This window comes from Phoenix dactylifera, chromosome 16, assembly GCF_051530095.1.
Source record: "Phoenix dactylifera cultivar Ajwa chromosome 16, Ajwa_hap1_PhDact_Kaust_v1.1, whole genome shotgun sequence".
In the NCBI taxonomy this organism is placed as follows: domain Eukaryota; kingdom Viridiplantae; phylum Streptophyta; class Magnoliopsida; order Arecales; family Arecaceae; genus Phoenix; species Phoenix dactylifera.
Genome location: NC_143205.1, coordinates 16,156,575 through 16,183,415, shown reverse-complemented (window position 1 = coordinate 16,183,415; position 26,841 = coordinate 16,156,575). Strand labels below are relative to the sequence as shown.

General features: G+C 41.7%; 3 protein-coding genes and 1 pseudogene across 4 annotated transcripts; all 4 read right to left on the bottom strand.

The window, feature by feature from the left end:
• Positions 1–933: 933 nt before the first annotated feature.
• On the bottom strand, positions 934–4,735 carry LOC103706363 (weak chloroplast movement under blue light protein (DUF827)). Its single transcript, XM_008790433.6, has 3 exons — positions 4,449–4,735; positions 3,572–3,764; positions 934–3,465 (listed from the first exon to the last, which is right to left on the bottom strand). The coding sequence occupies exons 1-3, from the start codon at positions 4,466–4,468 to the stop codon at positions 1,231–1,233; spliced, it is 2,448 nt and encodes an 815-aa protein (XP_008788655.4). The 5' UTR covers positions 4,469–4,735; the 3' UTR covers positions 934–1,230.
• A 6,921-nt stretch (positions 4,736–11,656) lies between these two features.
• On the bottom strand, positions 11,657–12,777 carry LOC103706429 (protein HAIKU1-like). The gene has a single exon (XM_026804376.4). It carries the CDS (start codon positions 12,430–12,432, stop codon positions 11,728–11,730), a length of 705 nt encoding a protein of 234 aa, XP_026660177.3. The 5' UTR covers positions 12,433–12,777; the 3' UTR covers positions 11,657–11,727.
• Positions 12,778–19,946: 7,169 nt separating this feature from the next.
• On the bottom strand, positions 19,947–20,306 carry LOC120104357 (uncharacterized). Its single transcript, XM_039115280.1, has one exon. The coding sequence runs from the start codon at positions 20,304–20,306 to the stop codon at positions 19,947–19,949; it is 360 nt and encodes a 119-aa protein (XP_038971208.1).
• A 2,502-nt stretch (positions 20,307–22,808) lies between these two features.
• On the bottom strand, positions 22,809–25,602 carry LOC103706364 (transcription factor MYC2 pseudogene; annotated as a pseudogene). Its single transcript, XR_015974060.2, has one exon. The product of XR_015974060.2 is annotated as a transcription factor MYC2 pseudogene (transcript).
• Between the last annotated feature and the right edge of the window lie 1,239 nt (positions 25,603–26,841).

Here is a 26,841-nt window from a genome sequence, read left to right as displayed (position 1 = left end):
TTGAAGAATATTTTCTTGGTTCGTGCCGAGCCAAGGCATGCCATGCCAGACTTCTCTGAGGATGTCAGAAGGGTCTCACATGGACCACGCCCGCAGAGTTAGAGCTCCTCGAACTCGGTCAAGCATCTGACACGCTCACACGCGCAGAAAGACACACAGAAGAGAGAGAGAGAGAGAGCGAGGATAAACTCTAAAACCGGATGAAAGGTTTAAGTATTTTTTATTTTTTTATATTTTGGATGAAAGGTTGAAGAGTAATCAATCACCACAAGCTTCTCTGATGCAGGAAGAAGTCTGGGGAAGAGATGTATGATATTTAACCATAACCGAGCCTGTAGAGTGGTCAACTACTGCTTGTAGCATGAAGAGAAATCCTCAACAGTGATTAGAACTGATTAGAAACATGTAAAGCTTCTCTGCGCACTGGAAAATAAAACCGGATCGGACATGGCCGCACCCACCTTTGTTTCTTTTTTTATGCAAAAAAAAGAGGCAGGAAGAAGCTACCCAACTTTTATTGAAGACCAATCATATTTACAATAGAGATGAATTACATTGTCAAGAAAAAAGATACAAGAAAAAGAGGTTAAATGGTTCACTTAAGAGCACATTGCAAGTGCCACCCATCCGATCTTAGGCTTTTCAAAGGAAATCCATTTCTCTGTCGCTCTCAGGTTTTTTTAACTTGTCCAACTAGTTCTCTAAAAATTTGGGAATGCTAAGCAACCAAGAAAACATTTCGATTTGAGAAACTCGCATTTGCATCAAAGAGTCAACCTGTAACAGCCAAAGAACTAAGCTAGGGGGAGCAAGAGAAATGAAATGCGATGAGGGATTAATGAAGCCAGCTCCAAACATTTATATATATATATATATATATATATGTACTTGCCATACATCAAGTTCCACATCTTCAAATGAACGATATCAATATGATGGCTTCAATGAGCACATTGGGTGCATGGCTATTATAAAATCATAGCAGCTATCTGTCTTCTCCGGTCTATAAGCAATGTATGTCATAATAAAAATTTTACAATGCTCGTACACATAAAAAACTGGCGAAGGAGCAGTAGAGGATCTCAAATACACTTTCCATGCTGTTACAAATTTCCAGACAAGCCTTGATAGATCAACACAAGCATCAGAAACCATAAAACAAAAGCCTCAAAGCACAACAATGCAGAAGTTCATACAAAATAATGGGATACCTGTGGTGGAGCTTCTCTGCTACTTATGGTTTCCCTTCTTCTTCAGCAGGCTCCCAAACTTGTGGAGCAAAGCCTTTTTTTTCTTTTGCTCCTGCTGCTGCTTGGTAGGCGAAGTGACCCCATCATCCATGTCTTTCGTTAATAATCCATTTATCTGATCAGAGCTGCCACTTTCTATCTTCGAGTATAAATCGTCATCTATTGATTCCGCCTCATGCTCCCTCTCTGATGCAAGATCCTTGTCCACAACCTTGCAGCTTTCCCACATCTTGACTTCCACAGGTTCCTCCTCATCATTTGGATCTCTATTCCCATTAGCTTCTTTGGTTTTTAGATCTTCTGTACGACAATCTTCAAGCTTTCCTGAGGGTACTTCTGACTTCGTTTTTTCTGCTTCACTCTCATCAGCATTTACGTTTGGAAATTCAGAAGTGTTTGGTACTATGTCGTAATCTTTTTCGCTGTTTGATAGCTCACCATTTTCCTCAGTTTTCTTGGCGGTGGCCTCCGTGAGCAATGTAGATAGCTCTTTGACTTTCTCCAGGGCAGCCGCTTCCCGGATTCGAAGGTCATCATTCTCCTGAGTGATGCTTTGCAGCTCATTCTCCTTGTCCAACAACCTTTCCTTCAACTGCAAACTCTCAGCCTTCGCCTCTTCTGCTGCTTCGTTGGCAGCCATTCCCTTGGATTCAGCTTCTCCTAGCTTAGTTATCATCTGGGCTGCATCATCCCTTGCAGCCTTTGCTTCAAGTTCTGCTCCCGTGAGTGCATCCACCACCTTTTCCACTTCGACCTTGAGAGAAGCAAGTTCTTCTTCTGACTTTTTAATAGCAGCGACAAAATTAAGCTCTTTTTCTTCCCACTCGCCACTTGAGCTTTTGGCCTCTGTTTCAAATCTTTCCACAGTTTTCTTGAGGCAGACAATCTCATATCTCGCTTCATCCAGCATGACTTCATACCTCTCTTCACTGTTCTTGAGAGCTGATTTCAACTGCTCTATCTGAGCATGGGCATCTTCAATTTCAGCTTGCTTTGTTAAAAGTCTTTCTTGTGTTTCCCTAGCTTCTGTCGACACCTCATGCAAGGCTGAAGCTAAACCTTCCATTGCTTTCTTGACCTTTTCTCCTTCATCTCTAGCACTATTGAGCTCTTCGATCAGTTCGTTTCTTTCCTCCATCAGGCTTTCGATGTTTGATGCAGCAGCTTTCTCATTGTTAAGTGCCTGCAACTTTTCCTCCTCCAATGCCTGAAGTTCAGACTTTAATACTTCGACTGTTTTTCCCATGTCCGATGCCTCTTGCTGGGCCAAATCAAGACGCCTATCTGACTCATCAAGATCAGTTTTGTGCCTAGCAACCTCAATCTCCAAGGATTCCATCTTTCCTTTAAGAGTGGCAATCTCAGATTCAGCATCTTCCAACAAAGCATTGTTCTCCTCTAGCTGTTTCATTGTGTATGCCAGGGAATCCGATGAGGATTTTTCAGACTGCTTGGACTCCTCTACCTGAACCTCTAGCAACTCTGCCTTCTTCTTCCATTCATCAGCCAGCTTAATTGAATCTGATTCAGCCTTCTTGGCATCAGCCAACTCAATCTGAAGCCCTTCAGCCAAGGATTCCATCTCGATCAACTTCTCCTCAGCTGCCTTCACTCTCTCAAGTTCTTGTTTCAAAGCGTTGACTTCAGCATCCAACTTCTTAACCATTTCTGCTGCTTCATTATTCATGCTCTCCACCTTGGAATCCAGCAAGGATTTTAAACGGTTGATTTCCCCAGACAAAAGCTCCACCTTCTCTGCATTGATTTCAGCAATTTTCATAGCATCATCAGCATGGCCGAGGGCAGTGTCCTTTGCTTCGGTCGCCATTGCTAGTTCATGTTTCACTCTCTGGAGTTCCTGAGTTACAGAAAGCAACGCCGAGACATCCACAGCATGTTGGTTCCGAATGTTGTCGAGCTCCTTCTGCCATTCTTCCTCCTTTTTCTGCACAGCTTCAATGCCTGCTTGTTCCAATTCATCCGCCCGGAACTTCTCAATCTCCAAGCTCCCCTCGGCCCTCTTCTGAGCAGCAATAGCTTCCTTGAGCTTTTCATTTGTATCATCAGCCAATCTCTTTGCATCCTTCAATTCTTCAAGAACTCGGGTCTTCTCTTGCTCAACTGAAGCCAACTGCTCCTTAGCCTTCTTCAGGTCTTCCTGAGCTACATCCAATTGTGCCTGAAGATCTGGTCCCCTCAATGTCCGTGGATGTTTCTATGATCGAAAACCAAATTTCAAACAATTAGAGAAGGCATATCATAAAGCTAGGCAATCAATTGAAATCACTTGGAGCAAATGTAGAAGATTTTGATTTTCTCACATCAGGAGTAGTACTGGTCTTGGTGGCAGGCTTCGACTCTACTGATTTCGGTGACCGATCAACTGAAAAGCGTGGCTTTTGCACCGGGGATGGCGACGCAGAATCTGACCTGGTGGATCCAGCCCTACCTAATTTGCTAACCCTAGGGGTAGCTGGTGTGGTTTTGCTATTTGGAGTGTCAGATAAGCCAGATCTGTTCAAAATCCAAATATCATAGCCTTTCCAGATTTCATATCTACGGCGCAACACAACAACAATGCAAGAGATCTCAAACAGAGATCCCGCTCTCAAGTATATAAAAGTAAATTACAGCATCAAATCCAGACCAAAACCCATGAGAGAGAAGAAGAAGAAGAAAGCAAGGGTCGCACACATGAACCAACCTGGGATCCACTAAATCCAAGAGCTCAGACTGGGGTTTCTGACATTCACGGTAGGTTCAAAGGACCAGAAATCATATAACATTGTTCTAGAAATGAGGACTAAACAGTAAAAGAAGCATCTTGGTTCTCCAACCAATCTAAGTACCCGCAAACCCAAGATCCCAATTTGGAACTTTTACAACCAGATCAAGCACAATGAACCGGGGAGATCCAAAGGAGCAAGAATCCTTGTGCCGCTGATGCATAACCCAAAACTTTGAACAATAAAAGAAGCATATTGACAACCATATGAACAAGGAAACATCCTGAATCCCACCAAATGGTCAATCCCATAGAAACAAAAGAACAAAAAAAACTCAATTTTTAAGAAATCCAAGATGAACCAAAACCTAGCAGTTCACAGAACTTAAACTCCGAAAAACAAGAACAAAGTCGGAGCTTGAAGAAGAACCAAACAAGGACAACAAGATTATCTGTGTAGATCTGGTACTTACTTGGATTTGGAGGGAAGCATTGTCACCAGAGAGAGAGATGCCAACAAGTCGGGAGCTTTGAGGACTTTGGAGAAGGGAAATGCTGGGGTTTATCACACAATGGAGGGAGAGGAAAGGGCAGAGGGGTGGGTGGGAGAAGGAGAGAGAGAGTGAGAGAGAAGACTAATTATTTCAGTTGGCAAATGCCCAGTTCCCCACGAACCCCTGACAAATAGCTCGCTCTCTCTCTCTCTCTCTCTCTCTCTCTCTCGATTTTTGGAGGGGTTAAAAGAGAGGTAATAATTACCAAAAAAACTAGTGGCACTGCGATATCTTACTACTAGATTCCGAACAATACGACGTGGCATGAGTGGATTGGTTATTCTTCTGACAGTTAGGCCAGTTACTTAGCGCCGCGTCGAGGCCACGTGGGATGGGAATGCTTGGGTAAGAGCACTCCTTATTTGTTTAATATGCACATCAATTCTTCCCTTCTAGTTAGAATTACCAGGCGAGTGTATCATTAAAGGAGAGTTTACTTAGCAAATTATAAAAATGTTCAAAAAATGGCATATTAACGTTGTAGTTAACGTTATGATTTCACATTTACCTTCAGATTACTTAAAAAGGAAAGGGGTCATTCTGTGTGGACTTGGACACAAAAGTGGCTCGCACTTTGGGAAAGCCTGGGTTTTTTTAAAAAAATAAGGAGGACCTTTTTGCTTCAAAGATTCCACCAACTGATGGATGGAGGGTAATGCATCAAATATATATATATATTTGTTCATTATGTAAACTGCTGGTGGATGGTTGAAGAATGTTGTTTTCTTGTTCATTATATAAACTACTGATGATTGAACTGTTCTAATTTTTAATTCAGGATTGCTAGGAGTCACAAATTTTTAATTAATGGCACTAATCTTATGGATTGCACCAATTTGGCGTGCCATGTGACTTGCCAATGTTGCATTGACATGAAGTTAATATAGCATTATCCTCTCTGATTAATTTATTATCTAATTTTTAGAGAGCCTGAATAAGTTAATATCAACAGAACATTGCTTAACCCATATTTTTTTTGGCTAAGTACCATAATTTACTAAGTAACTCGACGCACTTGACATATATTCATCCTAATTTTTTGGTACATGATGCACCTCTCTTCAATGCAATAATCCAAGAGATAGATGGGCGGCCATATAAAGGACTTGTTTTTGCCCTATCAGATGTTTTAGAGATCATGAGGCTTCAAGATGCAAAGATAGAATGTATTTTGAAGAGCTCTCTTTGGTACTCATTGCAAAGCTATCATGCATTAGATCCCTACGACTGCTAGATGAATATGACATTGCGAACTTTTCCAAGAACACAAGTAGGTTATAAGAGATTACTTCTGGGTTTAGGTCTTTTATATATGTAAGCAAGCAAAATTTTATTAATCAGCATAAAGCCTTGTACAAACCAAGGAAAACCTGAAGTTACACCTACAATACCAAGATGGAATCTTAGTTTACATTGCAACATGTATCATACACTTAAATATCATTGGAGGATGGCAGGAATAGTAAACCTTCACCTCAATTCAATTAGATAATAGATGAAGATGAATGTTTTGAAACAAAAATCTAAATTCTAATCTATAATATTTGAACTACTCATAAATCAAAAATTTATTTTCGAGATCCTTTGCATATAAATTAAGTATTGTCAGGATCAAGCGCTACCATTACACGAAAACCAACCGGTGTTAGTGAAGGTGCAACTCTATTTCCTTAAATCCCACTAAAGACAGCGCCACGAGTCGACTCCGACCAGGCCTCGCCCACCCCGGACTCCGACCTGGCCTCGCCATGGGTTCAGGGACCCTCGGGTGTAACCCACCTACTAACCAAGCAATCGTCGTTGGCAGGCGGCAGGACATGCTGACAGTGACCCTTCTTGTGCTGCTCAGGGACCCGGCAAGGTATGGCCCGCACAGCGGTCCCCCCCCCCAACGCGATGCCTGGGTTTCGAACTCGAGACTTCTGGCTCTGATACCAGTTGTCAGGATCAAGCGCTACCATTACACCAAAACCGACCGGTGTTAGTGAAGGTGCAACTCTATTTCCTTAAACCCCACCAAAAGCAGCGCCACGAGTCGACTCCGACCAGGCCTCGCCCACCCCGGACTCCGACCTGGCCTCGCCATGGGTTCAGGGACCCTCGGGTATAACCCACCTACTAACCAAGCCATCGCCGTTGGCAGGCGGCAGGACATGCTGACAGTGACCCTCCTTGTGCTGCTCAGGGACCCCGCAAGGTATGGCCCGCACAGCGACAGAATATGTCCAACATTAAGTTATTTAAGTGAATTAATATTTTAAATAACTTGATTCAATGCATTCATCATATTCACAGTGTAAAGCATTCAAAATTTAATATTTTTGTTCATATATATGTCAATGTATAGATTTAGATTATAAGTTTGGACTCTTAATCTACATGATGCATCATGTATTTTAGCATAGTTGTTTTTCTAAATTGTCTATTCTGTAAAATATCTAAATTTAATTTATATGCAATTTAAAGCAATGATTATATCTATAGTTTGGACCTTTAACCTAAGCACCCCTCCCCTCTCCCCTCTAATTGCTTTTGAAAGTAATTAGTCCCTTTTTTTTAAGTAAAAAGTAGTTGGTCCTTACTACTACCACGAATGTAAAAAGCCAAAATTTTGATTATAATATATAATATTTGAATTATGCGTGAATAAAAAATTATGTACTTTGGAGATTTCTTGCCTAAGCAACAAATAGATACAAATTAAACAACTTTAATAATAGAACATCATGTTTTTATGCGATTAACAATCAAGGAGTATTCTAATTTTGATTTCGATGTGCTTCTAAAATTTAGATCAAGATCAATAATTTAGATTCTCAAAGTACATAGCCTATTATATATCTGGCTGATTACTTATACTGCTTCTTCTTTTTTTTGGCTTTATGAGGTAAGTTGTCTCAGGTGACAGTCCATCACCTGCTAAAGATTATGGGGAGGCACTTGATATTTGCAATAATCTATGTTAAGGTCCTTCACTAAGTAGGCAAAAGAAGGAAATATAAGGAATAGACATGTCTCCAAGCACATGTTCTAAAGTACAGACATGAAGACAAGGAGGCCACTTAGCCAGCAGATGGATATGGATATTGTCAAATGGGCAACAAAAGCCAACTAATAATTATACACTTTTAACTAGTTTGTAAGAGGGAACTGGCCAGCTGCCATGCTTTTTAAGCAAATATCCCCTCTCTAACACAAACCTGAAGAATCCATTTGTCATGTCATTTGGTTTGGGTTTACAGAAGAAAATGAAAAAAAAAAAATCCAATACCTAAAAATTGAGAGGATGCTTTAGTAAATAGAGTTTGCATTTTGGAAGATATGATTTTTAAATTAGTTGAAATATTTCTATCACTTTAGGTTTCTTGGATTAGTGCCTAATAATGAGTTCTGCTAAATCCATGTTTGTTGTGACCAGAGTTGATAGTTAAGGTTATATCCATCAAAAGGTTTGTTTACTTGTTAATAAAGCTTTGAACCAGATTGGTGAGCTCACTTAGGACACAAGATGTTGATCAGTGGTTTGAATTATAGAGGTCAAGTCTCCTGCCCAGTAGTATCGAAAGTATATTAATCCCATTATGATTGGTCTCCGGTCTGCCGAACCATGCGCTTCTCTGGACAAATGTGATATCTTAAGAGAAAGCAATGTATGCATCATTTGCCTGGAATCATGTAGTAGAAGATGAGGTCAGGCATAAGAAGAAATTGTCTGTTTCACTCTGATCATTTAAAAAATGAGACCTCCACACTCTTGCTCCTATTCGTACATGCATGTAGCTTGGTTACATATAAGCATCATCCAAAAGCTGGAGAGCAAAAAAATACTTTCTAGCCTTCCAAAAGCACTTTTAGATGAAATAAGAATGTTTGGTAAAAATTTCGAAAAGTTGTTTTTGCTTTTCTCATATATTTATGTATTAATATATATTATATTTTATTATGCTCCATTGTATAATATTATGCAATGTTCTTTATGGTCATTTTTTCATACTAAAAGTATTTTCCCAATTTATTTACTAAACACAGATTAAAGTGGTACAGCATTTTAGAAATATAGTTACCAAACAGGCAATTTTTTCATAAAAGTTCTACTTTCAAAAGCTCTACTTCCAAAAGCTCTATTGCCAATAGTTCCTCCAAATGAAGCCAAAATCATTTGACTACATAACCATGGAAGCTTGTTTCTCTCTACCCATTCAGGCTTTAATCCCAGTCCTCTGCTGCAACGACCAGGAGACTCAGATTATTCAACTCAGATTTACTCAACAGAGAGGATCACTTCTACGAGATTAATGCACTATGCAATACAGTGTTTGTGTCAATACAAGAATAATACTGTATTCAATATTTAGACGAAATAAAACACAGAGCCCAACCGATAATACCCTCTCTGAAACGAAATTACACAAATGCCCCTCAACAATCCGTCCACCAAATGCTGACGTAGGGATAACTTGGTCGTTTCAAATAACAGTTGATGTTTATATAAACTGACGGCTGATGGGGAGGCAAATAGCAAGGGCATTCACGTAATACACACACACACACATATATATATATAATTCACTTGTACCTATGTAAAATTACAAACTACAGGGCATACATTAAAATCCAAAAAAGTTGAGGGGTATACATGAATAAATACCTTGTAGATATTGTGCCTTTACATAGATTTGTAACTATTGTGCATTAACATGGATTGGTAGCTTTTGTCCTCATAGAATTTCTTGCCTTACCCAGCACACACACACACACATATATATATTAATATATATAGGGGGCATAGTATGAAGGAGCTGGCCTATAAATTTTAATCCAATGACATCTATGTGACCCTTAACAGGTCATGCTATCAGCATAAACCCTCCTACAACCATGAAGAGGCTGCTGATTTCCCCACAGCAATCAACACCAAACATGTGGTCACCTTAATATTATTGGGCACCACCAAACATCCAAGAGGATGGAAAGCTCTCATCAGTATGCTGGGTTTTGTTTTGGTGCATGTATGGACCACCTAATTCATTATTTGTGATCTTATATATCTAGATAAGATTTGTGATCCAAGGTTTAAATCCCTGATACCAACCCAGTGTATTTTACAAGTTAGAGGTATTGGTGAGTAGGTTCAAGGTCCTTAATTTGTTGGCATAGCAGGATGTTCCACCAACCCAACATGAAATAAATGAAGCAAACACCAAAACCTTCTTTGTACTAGTGACAATTAAACTGCAGCATTGGATTCCCTGCATAAACCATCTACAAGAAGAAATTTCCAAGGATGTGAAGAAGAAGGAAAAAAAAAACATTACGTAGCATCTGCAACAACATTCGATCTAAATCTACAGCTAGGCATTCGATAATTAGCCTAATGAAGACGAAGAACATCATGAAGAAACTTCATTTAGGTGGAAGCTAAATCTTATAAAGCCAGGGGTTCTAATCAAGATAATTATGGTGAGAGTTCGCTGGCTCCCACGAGGAAACAAAGGTGAGATGAGATGTCACGAGTCCAACTATAAAGCAGCTTAATTATCTTGTTGTTCTCCAAGCCAACACATTGATATGTTTGGAGATATTAAAGAATTGGGATTATCCAACGTTAACTTTGGTTAATTACAGTAGGTGGAAGACATGCTCATCCATTATTTCTGATGTTGTGAAATCTACTTTGGAAGTTGCATTCACTATTTAAAACCAAAACTTCGTGAAGATCAATGAAAGAGATAAGCCACAAAATTCCAACCATTAATAACACCATGAAGTAACCCAGCTATAAAATCTGAGGAATCTCAATCTCATTTTTGTTTTTAATTCTGAGATTGCTCAGTTCATGCGAACCGACCAGCAGCCCAACCAACAGGAGAAGTTACAATGGGCATGATGTGTGGCTTCCTGCAAAGCCCAACAAGAAATATGAACATAAAAATTCAATAAAGTATTATGGATTTTCTTCTCAAAAAATGGATTAAGATTAATTAAACCCAATAAAATTTGATTATCTCACAAAACTATAATTCTCGTATGAGTTTTTCCTGAAAAACTATAATTCTCATACTTTCGCTTTGGTTTGCCTCACAGATAGGAGGTTCATGTGAAACAACCAGCAACCAAGACCATTAAAAATGAGGAAAATTTGTCTATCTAGACAAGAATAATATGGCATTCTAGTTTTCAAACAACCTTGAAGCTACTCAGAGCTTCCAAAATATATTGCATTGATTTTCCTATTTCTTTCTGATAATTTGGAAAATATAACCAACAACAATTTTGTATCACAGCACACAAGCTTTTCCTTTGAACAAGTTAATTGCCAAAATGCTAAAAGTTAATTCATCATTCATAGTTTCAGACATTCAGAGTACACAGTGTGTAATGCTTGAACCAAGATAAATCTCTCTCCTGTGATATAGCATATTTCAATTTGAAACATATAAAGGCCTGCCAATCACTTTGTTGAGACCAATGAGTATACAACACATAAATATGATAAAGACAACATGGAAATAGTCTTTATAAACATAAGAAGGCTATCACATCATTTAGAATGAGCTGCTTGTTTCCAACTGAACAATTAGTTGCTGTCCTAATTCTTGTGACAAAAAGTATGGTTAAATGTTTTACAACTGCGACCAAGTCTTCATCGATCACCCGAAAAAGAAAGCGAAATCACTACAATAATTTCATTCATGCCATGTAAGCTGAATGATTTCTACTTGAGTGACTTCCACCAAAAATCATTTGCATGCAACAAGTGAGAGCTTAGATTACACCCTGACCTTCTCATTAAAAGAGAGTAAATAAATTATATACCAAACAAGAACTCCATAATTAATTTAGTTCACAAAACGATAATCACTAACCTCAATTTTGAACTAACTACACTTAAAAAATCTGTCAATAGTGTTACAAACATCAAAATGATAGCAGTACAAGAATTTCTATTCACCCACCCAATTTATTTCACCTCCCTATATTATCTGAGCTAGAGGCCGCCTGCTTCTGTCAACCAATGATACAAGCGATTGGAAAAAGAAGGAAAAAAAATATTTTCCCCTTTTTCTTTGTGTGTGGGTGTGTTTTTTTTTTCAATTTGCTTCTAGTTGAGAGTCCAAATCACCAAATCAGAAAAGTTTCGTTATATTTTACACTTCTACGGAAATTGCTTGCGACTCGCAAAGATCACAGAAAAATGTTACATATCCCTCCATCCGGGGTGGGCGAAGGGAAACAACGCGGAGGGCGACGGCGGAAAGAACCCCGGCGACGGCGGCGGAGGCGGCGGCCTGGGCCGCAGGAACCCCGGCGACAAGGGGAAGCTCGGAGTAAGCGGAGGGGGGTGCTGGATCCCCGGCGACAGCAGCGGGTACGGCGACCGCGGCGAGACCAAATTCAGAAACCCGCTCGGCGACTGCAGCGCGAACGGCCCCGGCGACGGCAGCAAGGGGCCGACCCTTGGCGACGGGAAGGCGGGGGGAGCGGGCGGCGGCGTCGGGCGAGAGCTGTCGGAGTGGAGGAGGGAGTTCTCGAAGAAGCGCATGTAGTCAGCGATGATGGAGGGGTTGGGATCGGGGTTCGGGCGGGGGAGCGGGGCGAGAGGAGGCGGGCGGATTTGCTGGAGGCGAAGGCTGGCACGGGGATGGCGGGCGGCGGCGGCGGCGGAGGAGGAGGAGGAGGAGCAGGAGGAGGAGGAGTCGCGAGTGGGGGTGCCGGTGAGCTGCTGGACGACGGAGCGGAAGTCGTTCTTGCTGATGTTATAGATGCGGGCTTGCGGCGGCGCGGGCGGCGTGGGGCGGTGGGCCGGGGCGGCGGGGATCTTCTTGATGGGTCTTCCGAGCTTGTTGACGCCAAGGTGGTGGTGGTGGTGGTGATGGTTGTTGTGGTTTTCCATTTCTTTCATTTTCGTGATAAGTTAGTTTGTGCTGCGAGTTTTAATGGAAATCATGGGGTGGAGGGGAGACGAAGGATATTAGTGTTGGAGACTTTAAAGTGGAAGTTAGGCAGCTAAGAGAGAGAAGTGATGCATGGAAGTCTAAGAATTCGAGTCCGTCGTTTACGACGCGGAACTTGGACCGGAGAGAACGCGGTAAGGAGAGAGAGATATTGAATAGGTTTGTTTGTCCTCTTGACTTCTATGGCTACTGCTTGTTAGATGGAGGAATTGAGGAAGGAGGTGGGAAATGCTACTGCTACGAGAGGAATAAGAACAGTAGAGGGAATAGATATATTCTGTTCTTTTTCCTTTTAGCTTTAGCACTGGCTGCTGTGATTGGTTGAGCGATTGAGTTATTAGATTTGGGTTCACAGAAGAATGGAGATGGATTCAGTAACAACCTAGGACCTCAACTAAAATAGCTAGTCAGCAAATTCTTCGAATGTTCTCGTCAAGTCTAAGGTTCAAATTCATGCAAATCTAATTACAAACACCACGATTGGCTCGTGGTCAGCCCCAATGGATCCGTGCTGCAGTATCTCCTATTCCACATAGGTTATGGATCATGTTCGCCCTAATACCATTTTGTAGCAACCTAGGACCTCACCTAAAATGACTAGCTGGAAAGTATTATTTGGTTCCTTGATCCTGTACAAATACCCAAGATCTACCTAACGAATAATCGATGTGGGACTAAATACATGCCTGCACGGATTTTTATAGGATCAAGAAACTCAAATAATATATTTTGGCTAGCTATTTTTGGTGAGATCCTGGGTTGTTATAGATTGAGACTGAGGCGGGGGATAGAAGTGGAATAGAGGTAGCGTGCGGCCAAAGCGGGGAGCGATGGAACGGGGAAAGCTGACGAGGAGCAGGGAAGTGGAGGGATCCACTCGGAGGAGGCTTGGAAGGGCTCGTTTGTCATTGGAGCGAGAATTGGATCATACGAAGGGGTTAAATCCAAATTTTGGAGGGTTTGGATTACGTGGAGATACGGTCGTAGGATTGTAAGAAAAGCAAGAGAAGTGCATGGAGGAGAGCTGGAGAGGGCCGGCGCGATGACAGCCGTGGAAGAGGACTAAAGGGAGACGTTTACATTATGCTTGTTTGACATGGCAGCAGCGCTTTGACCCAACAAGTTCGAGCAAACAGCTGGTTGGAAGGTTTTCCATGGCGAAATGGTTTGTATAATGTTTTCTCATCCCATCCGATACTTCATTAATTAACGTGTTTTTTTTTTTTTTGTTAAAAAAAGTTTAGAACAATAGAGGTCAAGCCAAACCAAATGTTCGTACAATGAGATCATAACTTTGTCCGGAAAAAGATGAGAGAAATAATTATATGTATTCATCTTTGATTCATGCAATATTTTTTTATTAATTATATTTTTTCAAACATTAATATGTGACTGTTTTTCGAGAGATATAGGACAGGGCTACATTTCTTATTTCAGAGCATGTTGGAGAATCATCATCATTTAGCGAGACCAGTCGCATCGAAGCTCAGATGTTTGCTAAATTGATGAGACCGGAGTATTATGGTCGAGTGAGAAATTATGGCATTAGAGTTACCCCACTCAGTTGTCTGCAGTGAGTAGATATATCCAAGATGCCAAATAAAGTAGTAACCCTGCAGAAATTTGTAGTCTGAAGGTAAAGATGGAGGAGATGAGACAAAGCCATCTTATAGAGATGGAGAAGATGAGCCAGAGTTATTATACATATATGGAGGAGTTGAGGCATAGCCATCAAATAAAGATACAATCTTTAAGGGCTTAGTTTAATCAGATTGCATCTATGTTGATAGGTTTGTCCCCCTTAGGAAAATAACTACATCCATTTGAATATTTTACATAATTATTATTAATTTTTGTATTAACATAATGTTTTTTGTATTCTTAACTTCTAAAGTTTCTATCTTTTTCTTATAGGTTCCTGATACTTTCTCTACTTGTAGAGATGATGATGATGCCATCGACCTCTAATAGCTCTTAGACTATTTATTTAGGAATTATATATATTTGATAAACGTAAAGGAATCTGCAAGTAGTTTCAACGAATTGCCCTATAAACCGCCCAAAAACAGAAAGAAGAGAATATATTATGTTTTTTGAAGTAAATTGTAAATGTCAATTAACAATGTAAATGTAATCATATTTGATAATATAAATATTTCGAATAATCTGTTTGATTATGTAATAATACAACTTTTGTTGAGTATATGTTTAGCATATATATATATGCGTCTGCGCGCGCGCGCAGAGTTTTAAGATTTTTTTAAATAATTTTTTTCTAAAAAATATATAACCATCACGATGCTTTAAAGCATGGTTATAAAAAATATTAGCGACGCTTTCTAGCATAGTTAACTGGCGACGTGATTAAGCATTGCTATTAGCCGATGCAAAAAAGCATCGGCAATGGGCAACACTAATAAGCATCGGCAGTTAGCGACGCTTTCTAAAAGCGTCAGCAAATTTTCTTTCAACGCTCACATTGCCGACACTTGTGCGATGCTTTATAAAATATCGGTAATAAAACTAACAACGCTTATAAGCGTCGGTATAAGTAATAAAAAGCGTCGACAATGCCTGTTTTTTTGTAGTGAACTCAAGACTTTTAACTTGACCAAGGGATCAACTGGGATCTAGGTTTGTATCGGTAGTGATACCCCGAAAATAGGAAGAGAAAAGCTCCTTATCTTGATGGAAGAAATTTGTCGATCAATTATTTAATCTATTAAATCAATATTTTCTTTAATAAATTTTAAATTTAATATTTTAAATAATTATTGATCTTAGATTTAACTTATTGACCGAGATTTCAATATCTCATATTTAAATAATTGGTTGACATCTAAAAAAATTTGGAACCTTCCAAAATTCTCCAATTGTTCCATCTTGGCCTAGATAAGCCAGGATCCAGTTTCATCTTGATTTCAGTTATCTAATGATACAATTGGTTTCTTGATTCATAAAAACTGGCTTCTATTTTATGAACTTCTATTTTATGAAAAACTATAAAAATTTAGAAAAAATATAAAAAATAAGTGCGTGAAAAACTGGCTTAAACTATTTAAGTTTTTCAAATCTTTTTTTTGGAATAACTTTGGGATAAAATCTGACGAACTCGCGACCTCACGATTACTCAAAAAAGCCATAAGACCAACTTGCCAGCCAAATAAGCCACCACCCCGTTGCAACGTGGACGAATAGTTTTCTTTTCTTTTCGACTTGCAAAGTCTGGTCAAACTCCAATGGGCCCGAATCTCCACTTCCAGTCTTCCTATTCTCGAGAGGTCTGTCCATCTCCGAGTGGGTAGGAACAACTTATTCTTCTCATATGTCATCCTTCTATATAAAAAATATAAAATTCTGTCAAGAGAGAAATCTGAAGCCCTAGCTAGAACTTAGCATATCTTTTTATTTTTTTAATATTAGAGATGAGTAGAAAATAACCTACAATCCTAAATCTTACCCATATTAAGACTAGTCCTGTATATTATATTTATTTTTATGATTACGACATTCTAAATCGAATATTATAGTAGCTTAAAAAGACATGGCCAACTTTGTCCCACCCACTAGATTCTTCTCATGCATGCTTTTATATATATATATATAATTTATCACTTCATCAAATATAAATAATGGCTAATATTAGTATGAATCCTTTCCATTTGAACAGTGGAAGACCATTCTCAAATGATTAAAAATCTATAAATGGTTGGTGATTAAAGATAACGAGTCATCGTGATCCCATCCAAAGATAAATTATTATGTAAACCTGGTCCACCGTAAACCTAGGATGAAATCACTCTAATTTTCTTCCTCCTCCTTTTTTATGTGTAATAGCATCTCTTACTGGTGAACCATCACTCAAACCGAAGGACTTGCCTTTTCGTTGAGCTAGGCCCGTAAACTCTTTTAGGAGTTCCAAAGACGACATAGATGACCGAGGGCCCTTCTAGATGGAGCCAGGTTAGGTCACTTCGATCGCTTAAGCCCTCACTGCTCTCGCCCATATCTAAACAATGCGACTTAATATGATTTTATTCTAGGTCTAGAGTAGATCTGGTCCATCTAATAATTTTCCCATCCAATGATACACTAGCAAGAGGTGGGAGATATGGACTAGACTTTTATGTTCAAATACAAACTAAAGAGGATCTATCCTTTGGAAAAAAAAAAGAAAAGAAAAAACACCCTCTAGGATCCAAACTCAATATCTGAACTGATAAATAATCTTGACACCTATATGATGAAGGCTTTGGTATGCTTCTTTATCCTTTATAAATGGATGATAACTACTACATATTAAGAAAACACATTCTTCCTCCAAAGAGTCATCACCCCAAACTGAAAAAGCTTTGATAACTACTACATTTGTAACTTCATTAGCAGCAATTATACCACCTTCACCATGGCGTATGGAGGTCTAAAACAGCCATCCACGTCAAGTTGCGCTTTGTATAAAGAATGAGTGCAACAAGCCCATAATCCTTCTATATATGTTGCTATATGTGGGCTACCAAGGGGAAGACATAAGCCAGAGCAGCTTCTTTCATCTAAAATTTTTGGGAAAATAAACATCTTTTGCAGTTCAAGAGAGTTCCTAATACACCATAAACTACTAATCATTTAAGCAGATAATGTTATTTTTATAAGCATTTCTGGGAGTCAAGTATATTCCATATTCATCCCAATCCATGCAGTTCAGATATCCAACTCGGCTTTTTGGTCTCCAAAATGTTATCAATAAAATTGAAATACCACATGTTTATTGTAATCAAAGAATTCACATCGAACATATTCTGCTTGGGCCCTAATTTTGCTCGATCGTGTACAACCAACTATATATCCTTCTGCCACGTATGAAGGGCACCCCGAATAATGTATATTTTTTTTCTTCTTTAATTATATAAATTTTATTATTTAAGGCACTAAATAAAATAAGAAGTATTTGTTTGATCGTGTTGGCTTTGTCGAGTTTGGCATGGTCAAACAAATTGTCAAGTGGTTGCACAATGAAATAAGAGATATGAGGAGTAACATTTTAAAATTTTAATGTTCTAAATAGGTACGGTGGGTAGTTGTAGATACCCATCTGAAGCTCTCCGAAACATCATCGAATTCACAAGGAAAAAAAAAGAAGACCAGAGCCACCCAACCACAAAAATCTTGCTTACCCTCTTCTGTTTATTTTTCTGCCAAATTCTCTCTTATTGATCCATTTTTTTAATTATTGCTAGTGTTCATTTTAGAGATTTAGGTGGTTACTTATACATAGTTTTAAGTAGGCATACTATTGCCTTGCTATTTACCTTGCTTTTTGTCGGATATCATTTGTTTTCCCAAGGCCATTGAAGCTTTTATTTCCTGAATTTGTTTGGTTCAAAAGTTATGTGAGATTGGATATATCCAAGGTAATAAGATGCATGCATTCAAACTTTGAAAAGGTCCAACCCATATGATCTATCTTCTTGTTTTACATCTCTAAATTATCATGAAATGGAAGTTGCTGGGCGAGCCAAGTGACAAACTTCTTGCCCTGCACTCACACGGCGTTTGAATTTTGGAGGACGGTCAAGTCTATCTTCTTATTTTATTTTGAAATTGCATCTGTGATGTGTTGATGCCTTTATGACTTGCCAAATAAAAACTTTACTTGCCCAATTCTTTGACGCAAGTGTACCATATACTCTCTCTTTTTTTTTGATAGTAGTGTACCATATACTCGTGCAGGCCATTTGCTGAAGACTTGCCATGCTTTACTTTCAGCAAGAATATTAGTACCATTTTGTATGGTAATGCATGATGTATATTATATGATACATATATACGATGGTAGCAAAGAGCAGACAAACTGTAAATGATCTGTGTTTTGTTTACTCGCAGTATAATTGGTTTCTTCAATATCATGTTGTGCCTAAAATTATTTTCTTATTTATTCATTATCGTATTATTCTTGAATATAGACTTTACTCTCAGACATTAATATATAGAAGTAGCATTGTAACTTGGTTCATATTTATTCATGTGTTGGAGCTCTCCAATTTTCCACTCATTCACTCATAAAATCCAAAACCTCGACAAAATTGTTGGTCTTTGCTTGTTCATGTGCTGCTGATCAGACTACCGAAGTTGGATTGGATGCAGAGAAGAGGATGGGAAGAGATGAAAGGTCTGGACAAAAGAGTTCGGATCCGAGTCGGATAGATGGTAGAGATGACAAAGGAAGAAAAAGAAACTCTATATGAATAATCGACAGCTCTTTGATCTTATTGAAAGTTATGAAGCATATTTGTGGCGAACATATTCTATATGCAATCATAATGTACTTGAATATTTTCACCATCACCATTTTCTTTTGAGCAAAACGGTGGTAAAACCACCACACATTTCATTGAATTAATGAAATCGTAGTAAGAACTGGTTTCACTGTCACCTTTTGCAAAACAAATTTGACCCGAAAGTGATAGAGGAATATCTCGATAAGACCTCAGCTTCTGGTCAATATGTCGTTATCTAAGATAGTGAATTCATCATAAAAAAAAAACAAGGTTGAAAAATAATATATAGATGGAAAAAAATGTTCATCTAATTACATAAAGTTGTTCACGATCAAGACTGTTCTTTTTAAAACAATGTTCTATATTTCATAGACTATTTCCAACTTAAAAACTGGAATCAGGAGCCATCCTTCACCTTCTTTTTCTGCATGTTCTTCAATGTCTCAGGTTTTTAAGTACTTTCAAAAGGAGAGCAGCAACAAGTATATATGCCTTTTCTTTCCTTCATTTTCCCCCATCTCCAACTGAGTTTAGTTGGGCTCCATGACTAATATATATGAGACTTGAGTGCGAGAAACCTCCTTCCAATGCCTGATATTAGCTTGCCCCAGTGGAAGTCTAGCGCCTTTCCTGAACTTGAAACAAGTCAAGGCTAATAGAATGATTGAAAATTGAGATATAATTCTTCCAATAACCTTTTGGCCTAATTGCTACCATTTCTTTTCCATCATTAAGACAAATCTTGTATACATGCCTCACCCCATTACTTGACGAAGCATTGCAGCTAGCAAAAAATACTCGGATGTAGGATCATGAAGCAGTGAAATATAACAAAAACTCGACTCACATGGATAATCTTATGCTGCACAAAATATTGGTTTCATTGGATTCATGAAAATTTAAACAAAAGACAATCGTATTCATTTAATATGATGAAGTATAGAAACAATTGACAGCCCCTATCCTCTCAACAAAATGAAACGCGAACAATCTTTCCGTCATATATATATATTCATGAAGCACTCGACTGCTTTGTCAAGGTTTCATGAAGCCCAAATGAAATTATTTATGAAGAAGGAATTGCCCACCTTTAGATGAATTCAAAATCCAACATCCATGCACTTATAAGTAAATCGATACATTCCAGGACAATGCAGTAAATTTTGCCGCCATGGATCTTTTCTTCTCTACGCATCCTTGATGGCGGCCTTTTGCTTGCGGACATCCTCGAAGCTCCAATCCCTCCGTAACCCTCCGCTGCGCACCAACCGTGGCTCCCCCAAGGGTGAATGGAGATCGAAGTCGCCTGTCAATGGGCTGCCGGTGCTCAGCATCTTGCGATGTCCGCTCTTCTTCTCTCGTGATGCCGCCCTCACAGATTCGCTCCGCAACTGGGCATAGGGAGGCGGCGACAGGCTTCCCGACCAGCTGCTCCCTTCAATCCCGCAGCATCGCCTAACCCACCATGGGCTCTCATAAGGTTCATCGTCGAAGGCGGATGCATGACTGGGTGGTGAATTGCATGAGAGGCATGACAAGTTCTTCATCCTCGACGACAGTCGATCGATGTCGGAATCCAAGGAGATGGATGGTAATAAATTGGATTGAAGAGAGATAGGCAAGAGTTGATGTTAGAATCCGAGAATTTTTTCGAGGAAGATGACATTAGATTGAATGGAGAGATGGCGAGAGGGGGTTTTATATGGTTATTGCAAGGAGCGTGAAGAGAGGTGGTCGCAACTTTGGGCATCGCAGGAGGGAGCTGTAATGAAACGGCTTCCCCAAGTTTCCATTTGCACCTGCGGAAGGCGAAAATTGCAGGATTGCCCTTAGTCCATGGAAGAACTTTGGCAAGGGGTAGGGGCATTCCTGTGGTTTTCTAGAGAAAGAAGGGCGTCGGTTAGAAAGGACCGTTGGCCAAGCGGGTAAAACCGTTTTCGGTTGGATTTTAGCTAAAATGATGTGGCAAGTTGTCACGGATTTGGACCGTGTGATACGACCTTACGTTGACCCGGGAAATTAGCATGAAAGCAATGAGCCAATAAAGATGGGCATCACCTCGCAATCAAACTATAGCATCAATTGCAAATGAGGTCATAAAACTCTAAGGGTGGATGCAAGCTCGCACGAACCTGCAGAGTTTTGCGATCTTGTTATAGTTGATGCTATGGATTGTATCTAGCATGATGCACCTAAGAGGAAATACAACTATATATCTGGGACTTTATGATTTGATTACAAAGAGTAAAGTGAATAAATGACTCCAATTAAAACCATACAAAAAGAAAAGGCAAATGCTGCATAAAACTGGACTTCCATTTCTTTGACTGACTTTGAGGGAGAGATAAAGAGGAAGAAGACATTGAATATGCACTAGGTTCTCAAGTACATTGTAGTTTACATCGTTTATGTCAATCTATAAGAATGAATATAATAAATTAAGCTAATGTCAGTTTGGTATGCCAAACTCCTACGAATAGTTTGCTCATTTGATAGCCCCACTCAGCACTAGCTTGATGAGGACTCCACCTCTCTCTCTCTCTCTCTCTCTTTCTCTCTCTCTCTCTCTCTCTCTCTCTCTATATATATATATATATATATATATATATTTATATTATGCTTTGCTTTTATTCATTCGCATAGATATTAAGTGTTATTAATACTATCACACGTTATGTATTTGTTAAGAGCTTATATGCTTGGCTCATTATATTAAAGAAGTGACCGAGCTTGAGCTGAGGTTGACAAGGTGCATCGAGAATAGTTCCTTTGTCCTGTGAATTGAGCTTGAACAAAGCTTTTATGAAGCTGAGATGAGCTCTTAATTCATTTTTACAAGCCTAAGGTGTTCGTGCTTGGCTTATTTGTGAGCCAAGATTAAGGAAAAAATCATTCAATCTTGGCTTGGTTTTTAGCTTAACCAAGGTCCAGCATGCTAGTTATAGACCTAAACCCAAGCTGTTGATGAACATCTTGGTTCATTGACGGCCTAAATACCTCCTTGGCCAAGTATTTGAGCTTCTCCTTGGATGGTGAGTCATTTGACCCAGCCCATCTCATGGCCCATTAGGGTGCGGATAGGGTGTTGGAATATGACCGACCTAGAAATCTCACTAATGATAGCCCACCTAAACCTTCAGTTAGGGCGCGATTGGAACAACTTCTCCAAGACTAGGTCAAGGAAAGGTTCTATGGTTCTTGTTGAAAGGTGGGACAGCACTGGAATTACCCAAGCTTTGATGATCCAAGCTTGAACTCTCCATGAAATTTTGATCATGACTTACCAGGTTTGTTGAGTGACAAAGATTGTTGAGAGTGCCTGGCCTGGCTGGTGATAGTTACCATTGGTGACTTCTAAATATTATTACACGGCATTCTTTTGGGTTACCTTTTTTTTTTTTTTTTTGTTGCTAAAATTTTGGTTACCTTTCACCCATACTTTTCACGAGGACAACTAGGCAGCAGATTGGCTTTGCTAAATATGCTACATGATTAGGGTTTGCTGAAACTGGTTTGAAGCATCGAACCATGTATACCTTAGGGGCTTTGCCGGCTGTTTGCACATGTCATCTCTGTGACTCAATTGAGGGCTTACAATGGCTTACTTAGCCCATTCATTCCATCTAAAGATAAATAAATAAATAACAAAAGAAAATCTACAGGAGAAGTACTAGATTCTCTGGTCCTTTGATAGTAATACTACTGTTCTATTCCTAGTTAATGGGCCACCTTTCTTTCTTTGAGAGAGGGAGGGAGTGAGGGTGGACAAGACTCCCACGCAACTCAACGTGCCATTTGCCGACCCCATACATTTCCTTGAAGGACATCAAGTTCACAGGCAAGTGCCGATTATAAGCACATCAAGTCACATTCAATAGAAGCGTATTGAACATTCTAAAATCTGCGGCGCCTCAATCTGATTCCACCTGCACAAATGTTTGACCTGTGAATAGAAGCCAAGTCACACTTGGTGGACTGCAGCTAAGATGGAGCGCTTCAGCCCATAAAAGGAGTTAAACAATTAAGCTAGATCAGACTAGAATAACCAGTGAGACACAACAAGTTTCCACTTCACAGGAACACAAAACCAACTACAAGACCAATAACTGAAACTGAGTACAGCTCCTCAATCTTTTTCTCCATAAAAGAGACACAAGAATCCAGTCGTAATGAAGTTTCCACACCAAAGATATGAAGTGCACCATCAAGCTTTTCAAAAGAGCTGAATCACTGAAACGATCAAAACACAAAAGAAGGCAAGGACTCATTTTGATCACAAAGGCCATTAACCTTCTCCAACTATAGATGATTTACCCTTCTAAACACAATGTTAACCGGATAGAACAGCAGATCCTCAGCAGCAGGCACGCAGGCATATCTATACAACCCTGCATTAAGCTATGGAAACCATATAATCTATATACAGCAGCAGATCTCTTAAGGAGCTCTACTCCATGCAAGTTCTCAGAAGCAGCAGCTCCGCCTTTCCACTAGTAGAAGAAGATTACAATCTCACAGTACAATCCTAAGGAGACTGACAGCCTACCTGAAGCTATCCATGGATGCACATAACTAGCACATGAACAGGCTCGAATTGGTAAGCTTGCAGTCTATCAACGGAGGGGTGGCGGCTCGGTGACTCGGGCGAGGAGTGCGGCGGTGAGCTGCTGCTGAGTGTAGCTCCGGGTCAACATATTGACTGTCGCCTGCTGGATCATGAGGTCGTTGACAACCGAGACACTAGCATAATTCACTTCGAGATCGAGCTCCTTGAGAGCCATCATCAGCCTCGCAGCTGGATGGTACCTCTTGGTACACTGCACTCGAATCATCGCCTCCCGGCCGAGTACCTTCACCTCGATCTCCACCCCGTGGCACCGGCCGCCGACGTTGATCGCGGCCTTCAGGTCGTTATCGAGCAGCGGGAGCGGGCGGGCCGATGTCGAGTCCCTCTCCTTCTTGAGGGCATCGATTTGGGAGTGGAGGCCGTCTTGGTCCAGCTCCAGAGACTGGAGTTTGGACCGGAGCTCGTTGATGTAGGAGATGGCGTCGGCGAGGAGGGAGGCTTTGTCCATCTTGGACACATTGGGGACCACCGCACGGAGGGCGTAGAACCTTTGATTGAGCTTCTCCCGGCGCTGCCTTTCGGCCTCAACATGGTCGAGCGGCTCCTCACGGCCGTTGGCCGGCTTCCGGCCGCGCTTCCTCGGTCGCTTCTCCGGCTCCGCCACCCGGCTGCTCTCCACCTCCCGGACCGACGCATCGAGGTCGGAATGGTCCGAGTCGCCGGCGAGCAGCCCGGTGGCACAGCCGCCGGAGGCGGGGCGGGACCAGGCCGCCGCCGCCGCCGTGGCGGCCGACGAGAAGGAGAGCATCCCCTCGTCGTTGCTTCCCTTGGATGTCGCCCCTGTGGATTTCTTGTTCTTGTTCTCGGTGGAGACCTGGTGGTGGAAGAAGAGGCCTTCGTTGGCGACGACGGTGGACGGATTCCGCTTGCTGTCGCCGTAAGTCGAGAAGTCGCAGGATTCCGGCTTGCAGGTCGGGGCCGAAGGGAATGCTTTCAATCCGGATTCGGACAAAGAGAAGTCTAGGAAGGATTGGGTTTGCGGATTGGTATTGCTGCTCTGCGGCGGCGGCGGCGGCGGCGGCGGCGGCGGCGAGCGTTGGGGAATCGGGTTCGAGCTAGGGTTTTCGGTGAGGCTACTGGAGCAAGGGTTCTCGAATTGGAACGGGGGCTTCGAGACCGGGATCTCGGGAGCGATCGGATCGGGTATCCAGAGGACGGACGGATCGGTCTCGGCCACCGATTGGATCGCCGGCGGCAGCGGCCAGGATCCGATGGCCGCAGTCTCGCGGCCGCCGAAGCAAAAAAGGGTCCGGACCTTGGCCACCATCTCGGAGCTCTGGAAGATCCGCTCCGTCGATCCGAGCTCGAGGACGCCGGAGCCGACGGGGAGGCAGGCCATAGTCTGGAGCCCGAACGCTTGGGCCTGCCGCACCCGCTCGCACGGTGAGGCGGCCATCCGCTCCCCGCCGGCAATCCACGCCGGCGACCCGGAGAGCAGGGCCTGGACGGGGAGCCCGACGCCGCCGACGAAGGATTCCGTCATCGACACCAGGAAGAACCACTCCATGTCCGTGACCTCCTCCTCCCCCGCATCGTCGTGGGCGGCGCCGCCGGAGATGAGGGAGTTGAGCTCCCGGAGCACGCGCTTCCGGTGCTGCTGCACCGCCGCGGAGACGGCGGCCCTCCGCCTCCGCTTGTCCCCCTCGCAGCCCTTGTAGTAGCCGTCGCCCCAGCCAAGGAGGGCAGCGCCGGAGGCGGCGTCGGCTGAGGACTGCCAGAAGATGGCGTAGGTCCATCTCTCCCTGGCCCTCTCAATCAGGGTCTGGAGCCTATGCTGGAGGCTCTCCTGGTTGAGGTAGGGGGGCAGCGGCGGCAGCGACGGCGGCGGCGGCGGCCACTGGAAGTGGGTGAGGTCGGAGGAAGAGGCCACGAAGGCGTCCATCATGGAGGAGTTGTCGTCGATCCAGAAGTTCATCGGCCGCGGCTCCGGTTCCGGCTCCGGGGCATCAAAAGGCATCCGGGGATCGGGGCACCACGGTGGAGCAAAACGGGGTAGGGGGAGCAGCGTTTTGGTCTGTGCGAGTTGGGTTGGGAGGGCGGAGGTTAATTTAAGATGGGGTTTGGAATCCGGAGGTCGGAGGGACGGCCGTACGAAGGCTGTCCCCCCCCCACCTCGAGTGGGCCTCGCTTTCCTGTACGAGCAGCAGCGCGGGCGGCTGCACTCCTCCCGTGCCACTGTGTGGAACGGAATCGAAGCTTCCCCTCAAGCTGTGGACGTGACAAAGTGCAACCGCTTAATATATTATTATCTAGTGTTTAATCTTGGCCAACAACATCATGTCATCGAACAGCTCTCTCTCTCTCTCTCTCTCTCTCTCTCTCTCTACCCCCACGTATACTTTAAAGGTTGTGGCTGTCCATTTAAAGTGCAAGGGGAATATTCGGGCATTTGAACTTACCAAAAAAAAATCCAAATTAAAAATAAAAAATATGTAACATTAGTTTTTTTCTGATTTTTTTTTTCTCTGTTCTGGCTTGACTATGGTTATTTATTTGCGCAAGCTTTTCCCAACCACATATTTTTAAGGGCAAAAAGCATACTAGATTATCAGAGGTCACCGCTCCAGACTTGTGGCGGTTGGCGGTCGACGGATTTGCAATACCTCCATTATTGGTGCAAAATTGCGAGCAGTACGAAAGGGTTATTCTTTTGCAAGGCACATTTTAGGTGTAGAGTTCATCCACCTGGAGGGCGACTCAGCCTTGATGATAAAGAAATCTGCGGGCGACTCTCAGAGTCAAATGGGTAGTCCATGCTTCTTGACATACGACGGATGATAGAGGATTGCGGCTCCTTCACGGCCACGTATGTGTACCGGAGGTCAACTCAGCTGCCGACGACAAGGTGGCCTCCTGCGTGGCACATTATTTGAAATAAAAATTTTGGGTGAACAAAGCGAATGTTTCCTCCTCGCTTAGTCTACTTCTGTCTTCTAATTTTCTTAACTATATTCATATACATTAAATGTGAGGAGCTAGTGTAAAATAAAAATTAAAAAAAAAAAGAAAAAGAAAGAAGCAGCAGCAGCGGAATAATACTGGATTTCACTAGTAACTCCAAACTATTGCCAAATGTCGGATATGGGAGGAAAAGAAAAAGAATTAGCCGTAGGGACCCAAACATTGTTTTCTATGGTACATGTGGTCCTTCGCTCCTAATACTAATTAATTGGTTGTTAATTCTAAGCTAAGGGCTCGTTTGATTCGTGGGAAGCATTTTCCCTCCTAAGAATATGATTCCTGGAAAACAAATTTTCAGGAAGAGGATGCCTACAAAAGTACTTTTGGCATGTGATGCGGGATTTGCACCCCGTCACCAGCAGAGCCCACACACCAGCCGAGCAGGGGAAGAGAGAGTGTCCCTCAGAAGGTATTGTCCGCTTTGGGTCCGATTTGGGGGTCGAGCGTACCCGGAGCCCTCCTCACAGCGCCTCACGGTTTTGCCCCACAAAAGG

Coding starts and splice junctions, on each gene's coding strand:
- LOC103706363 (XM_008790433.6), bottom strand. CDS start 4,468: ATGCTTCCCTCCAAATCCAA. Junction 3,765..4,448: donor ATGCTTCCCTCCAAATCCAA/GTAAGTACCAGA, acceptor GATTTTGAACAG/ATCTGGCTTATCTGACACTC. Junction 3,466..3,571: donor AGACCAGTACTACTCCTGAT/GTGAGAAAATCA, acceptor TTTCGATCATAG/AAACATCCACGGACATTGAG.
- LOC103706429 (XM_026804376.4), bottom strand. CDS start 12,432: ATGAAAGAAATGGAAAACCACAACAACCATCACCACCACCACCACCAC.
- LOC120104357 (XM_039115280.1), bottom strand. CDS start 20,306: ATGAAGAACTTGTCATGCCTCTCATGCAATTCACCACCCAGTCATGCA.